The 9,983-nt window shown below is 40.2% G+C and overlaps 1 protein-coding gene across 1 annotated transcript in view; it reads left to right on the forward strand.

Moving 5' to 3' along the window:
* The window catches only part of map2k5 (mitogen-activated protein kinase kinase 5), a 54,088-nt gene extending 44,404 nt beyond the window's left edge, over positions 1 to 9,684 (forward strand). The window contains exon 22 of the mRNA XM_068314096.1: positions 7,018 to 9,684. Within this exon, the coding sequence (XP_068170197.1) occupies positions 7,018 to 7,119 (102 nt within the window). The 3' untranslated portion in view covers positions 7,120 to 9,684. The remainder of the gene's footprint in view (positions 1 to 7,017) is intronic.
* The last annotated feature ends 299 nt before the right edge of the window (positions 9,685 to 9,983 follow it).

Genomic DNA, 9,983 nt, shown 5'->3' on the forward strand with positions numbered 1-9,983 from the left:
TAGGATATGTTAGGATTTTATTTTGTGCTGTTTTACTGCAAAATTCTGCACAAGTAAAGGTGCCATATTGGCTGTTTTGTACAAACTTGAACTATTATCCATCTTAAATGTGTAGTTCTTTGTTTGTCTTTTCGTGTGAATGATGGTCTTGAATGAATTCTAGTTACCATCTGTCTCTTTGGAACCAGTTTTAGTGTCTCAGGAGTGGGTGTGTTACTGTTAACATCGCTTCATGTGCAAAAAGGATTTTCACATCCAGGCGTGTGTATCAGATGACCTGTTTTGGGGGGCTGTGGGTTCTTCTCATTGGTGTCTCCTCCTCCTTTAAACTTTTCTGTCAGCACCTTCCCTGCCAAATGTTTTCACGTTTCACCCTTGGGTCTTCATTGACATGAACCCCATTCACACATACTGTGATGGGCCTACGGTGCGTAGTATGGTGCCAGTGTGAAACTGTTCAGTCATGTCCCTTTGAATACCAAGTGTTGTATAACAGGGACAAAAGAAAGAAACCTGTTTTGCTTTGTTTTTTGACTCCCTTGATTGGACCAAACAATGTCTGGGAAGGGAGATGTTCATACAAATATTGTAATTGAACATTGCGTCGTTTTCTGATCATAGAAATGGACTGAGGGCTGCTTGTCACCAGTCACGCTGCTTTTGTCATGCATCATTTTGCAGTGTACCAGAACACATTGTCAGGCGTGTTACCTGAGGTCTCTGGATGTTTGCTGCTCCCCACACATGGCTCTCCTGTCCTGATCCATGGTGACCTCAATGGAACTAAAACTTGTTTTTGTTTTATTTTCCAGTATCTCCTTTCCATTTTTTTTGTCATGTTGATGATCAGTTTCAGATTTGTTTGTTCTTTTCACATTTGTTTATGTCTACACTCTGTTGGTGTAGACCAGAGGTCTGTACCATAAAGCTTGATGAACCTAGCCGGGCTTCCTCTTACTTATCTGGCTTCACTTACCGAGACATCCGCCCTCCGGATTTTCGGTACCATAAAGCCGGATATCAACTCACTAATTCAATTCAGGCATGTCCATTCTAGATCTGTGCTCGCTCATATAAAAAGGGCGGAGGTCGCTGCATGCGACCAATCGCAAACATGCAACAAACTGGCCCGAGCCGCATGTTTCACAACGGAGGAGCAAACAATAATAATTCATAAATATGAGCAATACAAATCAATAATCCAGGCAAAAAGCAACACAGCATCGGCATCGCCAACAGAATAGATAAAAGTACCTATGAATGAATGAATCAATCCATCCATGATTTACTTAAACAAATAATCGATTAATGGCATTTTATCTGTGGCTTGCTTGTAACCCATCCAACGAGGGATTTAAGGACATCATAATAATTACGAACATCACTGAGAAATATATTAACTGTGGCAAAGAACCTCAGTGCAATGCACCCTGTCTGCGGGACTGTCAGCGCGTGGTTGCGGTGCGTTACATTACTGATGTAAGGCTCCAGCAGCTGACAGATGTAATGTAACCCCTCTCCCCAAAACCTCTACCTTTCGTACAGTGATCAGGCAATTCAAACAGATTACAGCGATCTCTAAATATTCTCTCGCGCCTGAGCGCTCTTCACACAAGCTGTGCACCAAGATCCACCGGGTTCTCATAAAACGGACAGCCCATTTTCCAAGAGAACTGATTGGTCAGTAGGTGGGGCTGTTATACCTGCTGGGCTCTTATCCTGAACTTATCCTGCTCTGGAGCAGGTTAGGTGTTTAGCATAGGTTACCGCGACAACATAGCCCGATAGAAAGTCAGCCACCTTTATGGTACCGAAAAGCCAGGGTTAAGCCTGAAGTTATCTTGCTAAGCCGTAATCCAGCTTTATGGTACAGGCCTCAGGGGTGTCAAACTCATCTTCACTGAGGGCTTCATCAGCATAACGGCGGTCCTCAAAGGGCCAGACGTAACTAATAAATGTAACTCAATGTAACTACTCTGTAATGTTAAGTAACTCTGAATATATTACTTATTCAAGTTACAAACATTACATTTACACAGAAAAAATATGTTTGTTTCTCTGTTATAACAGAAATCCTTTTAATTTGTCAACCTATTAAACCCACAGAACTCCATCAATCAATTATCAAACTATTCAATGAATAAAGAAAAATAACATCAAACAAGCTAGTTTTGAACAAGTTAACTTTTTTCAAAATGTTTTTGTCTATATTAAAATGGGCTTGATTACTGCCTTGTGTGAAATGTAGTTTTGCTCAAAGCACACTTTTGGCCTATTTATTTTTAGACACTCTGACCCTTTTTTGGGGGCCACATAAAATTATGGGGCGGGCCACATTTGGCCCCCGGGCCTTGAGTTTGACACTTGTGGTGTAGACTGTCGAATGTCTGTGTTAAAGCTCATACTGTCACCTTGGCCTTCCCACGATCCCACTGTTCTCCATAATCAACTAATTGGGTGTTAGTTAAGAGATAACTTACAATTTAATACTCTTTTAATTTTTTCATCCTTTTATGAAAGCCAGGTTTTTAGCACTGCCAAATCAGACGGACAGGCTTACAGCAAAATTCAACAATTCACTTGTGCTACAAAACTTTGGACAAAAAAACCCCAAATCATCATCGGTGCACAATGACCCTCTGCAGACCCAGAAACGAAGGTCACGTTTGTGAGCCACATCTGAAGGAGCCTTCAAAAAAGAGTTGGCCTTGTTCTCTGATGTGTCGCATTCACTTTTCAAACACAGCCTTTGAGGTGTGTGGTTCCCGCAGCAACTGATGGAGAAAGCCTTCACTTTCAAAAGTAGCAGAAAAGTCGCATTAGATGCTTGTTTGCGGCTTTGGAGGAAGGTCGTTGTTACATTAATTTCCTCACGTCCGTGTTGGATGAGATCAACCAAACAAACACGTCTTCCAGCAAGCTGGCTGGCTTCCAGAGGGAACTAGAGATTAGCATGTAAATCTGTAAAGAACTAGTTATTCCATCCACCTCTTCACCCACCTCTGTCTCACACACCGCGGTTCCCCCAACGCTTTTCTAATGAGGCGATGACCAGTTGCTCGATATAATTGCCTCGCACTCCTTTTAATTTCTTTCGAGCAGATTAATCATACATAGGGTTATTTAAAATTCCATAAATTAATCTTAGATTAAACACACCCTTCAAAGGCTTCAAACAATTAAAGACTTAGGTAGAATTTCCCTGGGGTTTTGGCCGTTTCTATGTGAGCTGTGCAGTTGCAGGTGATTATCCCGTTTTGATGTGTCCAGACGTTGATTAATGCAACCTTTAAATGAGTCCTTACCCTGTCTCACCTCTGTCCTCACACTGCAGCGGCAGCACGTCTCGACACCTTCAGTAACCTAACTAAAGAATGGTTATTAACTCTATTTATTACTCTTCGCTTACAGGTTTCATACTTAATTTAACTGGTAAGTTATTTAATTATGTATGTATGTCAGCGGATCTAAACCTAATAGTCTCGGTATCGGGTTTTGAGGGCACCTGTCTGCGTATTTGTTGGCCAGGTTGCAAGATAAGGAATAAAGAAAAGGAAATCTTGATGATTAAAATTGCAGCTTTTTTTCCTCCTAAAGTCTTTTAGAACGTCGTCTCTCCAGGACTCAAAAAGCCACCACAGTACTGAGACGAGTCATTATGACATGGAACATGGCTGAGTTTGAACTGAACTGTCACAAACCTGCATCTTTGCAAAAGTTGTGTTACACGGTTGAGGTGGTGAGAAGTGCTGACTTTTATATTCCAGATGCGTCTCAGAGATCTCATGGTTGACACTCTTCCTGTTACCTGATCACACAGAGACCCAAAACTCTGACCAGTGCAGTGGGTCATCATGTGCACCTGACCAAGAATGATAACAATTGATAGAAATTTGCAAGACTTTTGCATCGTTCTCCAAAGCCACAAAAATATTTTATGTTCACGGTATTTATGTCTAAAATGTGACTCAGCTCGTTGTGTTTGTGATCGCCCACTAATCCCAAAGGCCCTGCTGTTCCAGAACATTTAGCTCTATGTGGAATGAGCCCTGTCCCTCAAATACACCTGACATTAGTGATGTGTCTCTGATTGTGCCACTCTGGACAATTAAGGCAGCGTATGCTACATAAAATCTGAGTGTTTCTGCTGCCTTGTCATTGCTGAGACTTTTATCTGCTTCTATTTTTAATTTAGGAAGTAACCACAATGAATGTCAGTTAATTTGACAAAACAATTAACAAAGTCCTTTATTAGCTGTTGTGGAGCTTTTGCTCACAGAACATGACTGAAGCAGATGGAGGTTTGCTCGGCTGTCGTGGATTATGTACGTTTGTGTTTTCACAGCTTTGTAAGGACTTTTTCATCTTTGGGTTGGAGCTTTAGATTGAGAGTTAATTCATGATGTAGAAACATAGGGTCTGCGAATTTTCGAATCAACTTACCCCATACATAAATGTGTTGTCTAGTTCAACCCGCTAAGTGGTTTGCCGAGGTTTTTTTGTTTGTTTCATCTCCAGTTTTGTCATTTTCCTCCGATTTTTAATTTAGATTAAACGGCTCCTTCATGTGTGCTTTTGGCAAAGAAGTTTTTATCATGTAGTTGCATCTGTGTTATTTTGGTGTGAGTTTGTGTGTGACATAAGACAAATGACACACATTCATCGCGGTGGAATTCCAGCAGATGTCTTTGGCCTGTCAGGGTTAATTTCTGGAACAGGGGGTTAAAGTTGGATCTTTAAAGACACCTCTCAGGACCGGCTTCTTTATTTTTGTACCAGTCTGTACAAAGGAAGGAGGAGTGATTGATTAGATGGGTATTCAGCACATAGGGGCACCCAGAAGCATCCACGCTACTCATACTGACACACACACACACACACACACACACACACACACACACACACACTTGCCCTGATATGAGAGTAATTAACCTCAGACTGTGTTAACCCCAGCTGCCCATTAGAAGGACAGCAGGATTGATGGAGCTCCCCCAGTCCTTCACAGTGTCTGTAGTTTGTGCAGGATTACACACCACTGTGTGTTAGAATTTCTTTAAAGTATAAAAGTACACCTGACAAAACATCTGGAGTGACCGTTTCTCATCCATAAATTTTTGACACACAACACACGGCCGTGACAGTTTTACGTCGCGTGACCTGGAGGAGCCTCAGGTCTGTCCTTCATCACTGAAGGCAGTTTGAGCCGCTGGAGGCCGAACACGTGTCACCTCAAAAAACAACATGGCTTACATTATTCTCTTTTTGCTCACTTATTCCTTTTTTGTCACAATGCGTTGGATCAGCTCTGATGAGCTGAGCATGACCTATAAATATGTCTGCTGTGAATCATTTTGGTTGGAGTTTTGGTGTTAATGGTCTGCTTTCTGTCTTTTAATATGATCAAAATCTCTACAAAACAGAGCGCTACTCAAGATAATACACCAACCTTTCTGTGAGGACTTTCACCTGAGAGTTTATTAATCCCTATGCAGCTACATAACATCACTGTACTGATTTTTTTTATGGATGCGTGTGACGTTGTGGGTTGACCTGATTGGATCCATGGCTGAACTCTAACACTGCGATTCCTGCATCCTTTGTGGCCAGTTGACCTAGCTGTGTATTATTCTTGTGATTAATGTAAAGTATAAAATACATCATACTTACATACATGAAGACATGTAGGGCTAGCCAATCAGAGGTAGACGGGTCATGTCCTTATTGGTCGTCTTCTCAGTCATCAGCGCTGAAGTTATGAGAGAAAGTCATTGTCCAGCTTGGTCATGTGATGTCCATGTCTGTCCAGCGTCTGTCCAGCGTCTGTCCAGCGTCTGCCCAGCGTGTCAGAAACGGGTGTGGACAGGTCCATTTAAGGCGGCCAGCCGTGGCATTGTTTACCTAATTGGACGGCTACACAACACAAATAAAACTCCCAGTCAGTCCCAGTAGACTTGTCTCGTTACAGCCTTCCCCACTCTCACCTTTGACCCCTACATGACCTCTGTCTGTGGTGTGAGTGCCTCCCTGATGGGGCCAGGGATTGGGCCCCTGTCACACAGATATAATGTGATGTCTGTTCCAGAACAAACTACAGCGCTGCTGATCCACTGGTTAAAGTCAGTCAGGGAACAAACTGTTCAAGAGTTTTCTATTCAAAGGCTTTTCTAGGTCATTTTGAAATAGTTGACGAAGACAGTTTATGTTATTGTCACTTCTACGTTTTACTACAAAACTCATTTTCCAGCCTGTGATGATTTGCGCTGATCATTAAAGTTATTTCTTTAAAATGACCTGACAAGCCGTTATTAAATGTTTGACATTTAAAACCGAATCTGTTGGACATAAATATTTAAGAGGGTTTGATGATGTTCCTGTTTAGTTTATTCCTATTTTATTATTATTTCATGAACCGTGATTTAGATTAATTGTAAAAGTAGAACTGAACTATAAGCGAAGTGTAATAATGTTTGTGGCTCCAATCTGGTTGATAATAAAAATTAATATTGCAGAATAGAAATTACTATTTTTAATAGCTGTTAAAATATATTTGTGTTGTTGTTTTTGCTGTTTTAATGACAGCTTGTGACTCATTTTTACAGCCTCTTTAGTCAAAATTTTCCATAGATACCAATTATTGTGAAGGTCATATATATACATTATATATTAGAATAAAGTCAGCGGCAATAAATATTCATCCTAAATGCAAAAAATATAACTTAACTTTAGTTGCTGAAAGACTTTTCAGTCCTTTTTTCTGCACAATTTGGTTTGAATCAAAAGCGTATTTGTCAATATGATTGGGGTATTTTCAGATTAATTTCTATGAATGTGATAAATGCAAAATGATCAAATCAATTTGTCCAGTGTGTGTTAGTAAAACCTACAATTACAAGTATGGCTTGCATTACAGACACAAACAGCTTTTAATTTAGCTTTTTAATAAAGCAGCCAAATTTCTCTGTTCTCTGTTCTGAAGAAGTGTTTCTACTAATCTGCTGTCTTTCTGCTTCTTTTTAGGATCATTCCTTCATCACACAGTATAATGACGGGAACGCCGAGGTGGTGTCCATGTGGGTCTGTCGCTGTTTAGAGGAGAGACGAGTTCAAGGACACGCCTGACGTCCCGCTGTCCACTTCTGATGGACCAGGACGTTTGATCCCAAAGCTTGACCACTTTATCAAAGACTTCAGGGCCAAGTAAAAACATACTCATTCTGTAAGTGAAGCAGCATAAAGTATACGGACAGAAATCACCAGTTATTAAGTAAATAATGTGAGGAAGTCTCTTCTGAACGACTGCATCCAAAACATGCACAGAGGTGTGTGTATTCTTTCCATCAGGAGGATCTGGAATGTAGTGGCGTCTGATGAAAGGACACTAACCAACAGGAAGTGGATCGGAGTTGTCGTCGTGTCTCGGGCGGCGCCTCATGTAACCGTCTTGTGCTTTACCGTTGACAGTCCTCTAGTTCATGTGGAGGTGCCCATGCGTGTGCCTGTTTTCTCAGTGGTGTAATTTATTACCTCAGTAAACTTAAGGTGTCACTGTCATAACCCCCCCCCCACGCACACACACACACACACAGAAGTGTCTTTGACTGCAGTATCATCCACTTAAGTCCTAATGCAGGACACCAGCGGGTCCCTGAAGCTGCTGTAATGACCATCAGCCCTGCTGGATGTGCTGTGACTCACAACAGGAGATACATTCTTCTCCCTGAAGCTTCCTGACCAAACACGTTACTTTTCATGATCACAGGGAGGAATGATGTTACTTTAGCTAGTTGTTCATATACAGAACGTTTGGTTTCCATTTCCACCGACCTGCCAGATGTTGGAAGTTTTACTCCACGAATCACTGGAGATGAAATTGTGCTGGAGCAGTTCTCCACTTTCATTCAGCCGCATTTTTGATTTTCTTAGAGGCATGACGGTGCCCACACGTCTTCCTCCTCTATGAAGCAAGCAGTTAATTGTAAATTTTATTATCCTTCTCCTCACTAATAAATCCTTTCATTAGCAAGATATGTCGACACTGACATTATTGTGTCTTAAACACCAGAGACCATTCACAACCTGATGGTAAGTTCTGTGGATCGCTCATGGTCGCTGTAAATGTGGTCGCCTTTTGTGAATAAGCCAATGCATCGCTTTGACAAGGTCTTTACATCGAGCAGTTAAAATGTTGAGTACAAATATTTCATTACTTTCTCAAGGGGACAGTAAACGCATCGTATGATACTCAGTGTGAACATCTGTGGCTGTACGTCCACACCACCAAAGTTTTACAGCCTTAGTTCTTGTATCTGGATGAGGACAACAGAAAGAAAACACTCTATTTTAATTTGACCATATTTTATTCAAATCCTGGTTGTTGTCTGTAAAACAATGGAACATCAAACACATCAATCGTCATCATTTTTAACCAACTTTTGTCGTTTTAGTTGTCCAGCATCAATTTTTTACACATTTTTGTTTAGTATGGAAGTCTAGACCCCACGTGGTGCCAGCTACAAAGTCTGCTACGTGCTAACTTAAATAATGCCATGCTTGTAAAAATAGGAATTTAATACACTGAACTCAGTTTATTTTTTAAGTTGTTGATGGATAATGTTGACCCATAATGCAATGTGTGAGAAAAGTGGGAGTGATAGCTCCAGTCACATCTTGAACACGAGAATCTATTTGGTAAGTTTTATTCACTAGAGTTTCCTGAATAAGAATTACATTTTTCATGGAGTCTTTTTCCTTATTCAGCCATTTGACGCTAACTGATCCAGTTTCATCTTATACATGTTAATGAGTTCATGAGCACTTTTATTTGTGAGGTCAGCACCAGTCTTTTGAAAATTGCAGGAATCATTTTCATAAAAACAACATTAATAGTTGGTGAAACTCAACATTTTTTCAGATAAATTTAGAGCCATGATTTTAATAGTTTCTCCACGTTATACCACAGACATGCTAACGTTTCACTTTGGTAACTCCTTTTCTACCAAACTGCCAACATATCCATAAACTTCCACGAAGCTTCCTTAACAGCGTCTTATCAACACACAGCGGTCCCGAAGCTGAAGCTGACCTGTGGGGTCGAGTGTGTCGCGGCCTCAGGCTGCTGATGAACACTCCGTCAGTGTGAATGTATTCTTCGGCTCAAATGAAACCAAAAAAACAGCTTGTACACCTGAACAGATGTACTTCAACCTCCACAAGCCCAAACACACATTTTATGGTTTTTCATTGTGTACTCATTAACTGTGATTTTTAATTGTGTCTCCATTATCAGTGGAAATATTTATTTTTTTTACATTTATCTTGCTTATAACAGATCATTTCTTGTGACTCTTTAACTGTTATTCCTGATTTTACCAAAACCACAAAGCATAATGTCAGTGATGGAACGCCGCAGACATCCTTTGGTCCTGATATATCATTGGCTCATAATGGCCTTTTCTAGTATCTGTGTTGGCACATATTCCTACCATGATGTGCAAATAAAAATAAAATGTATTCAGCCATAATCTGGGTAACTCCTCTACTCATTGTCTAAGTATTTGTAATAAATTACCTGCACACTTATTCTCTTCACCCATGAAGGGGTTGTAATTTGTTCATCTAGGAGAAATTAGACATTTATTGTAGTCACACTTTATTCATCTGTTTTGTTTTAGGGACTCATTTTAAATTTGCAGCCCCTTCAAGATTTATTGTCTGCAAATGAGAAATGATAAACTGATCATCACCGTACTGCCAGTTATTTTTGTATCAGGTACATCCAGATAAAAGTAACTCAGGTGATTACTACTTCAGTGTAATAAATCCTACTCTTGTTCATTTGGTAGAGAGTGATTAAACATTAGGATCATATTCAAAGCACTAACTTGTTCTTCCATATTTGTTGCTATAGAAAGTTATCGAAAGATTAAAAAATGATCAGTTATCATTGATCCTTGATCAAAAATTAAATGTTATATTGAAATATA

Source organism: Antennarius striatus, chromosome 1, assembly GCF_040054535.1.
Source record: "Antennarius striatus isolate MH-2024 chromosome 1, ASM4005453v1, whole genome shotgun sequence".
In the NCBI taxonomy this organism is placed as follows: Eukaryota; Metazoa; Chordata; class Actinopteri; order Lophiiformes; family Antennariidae; genus Antennarius; species Antennarius striatus.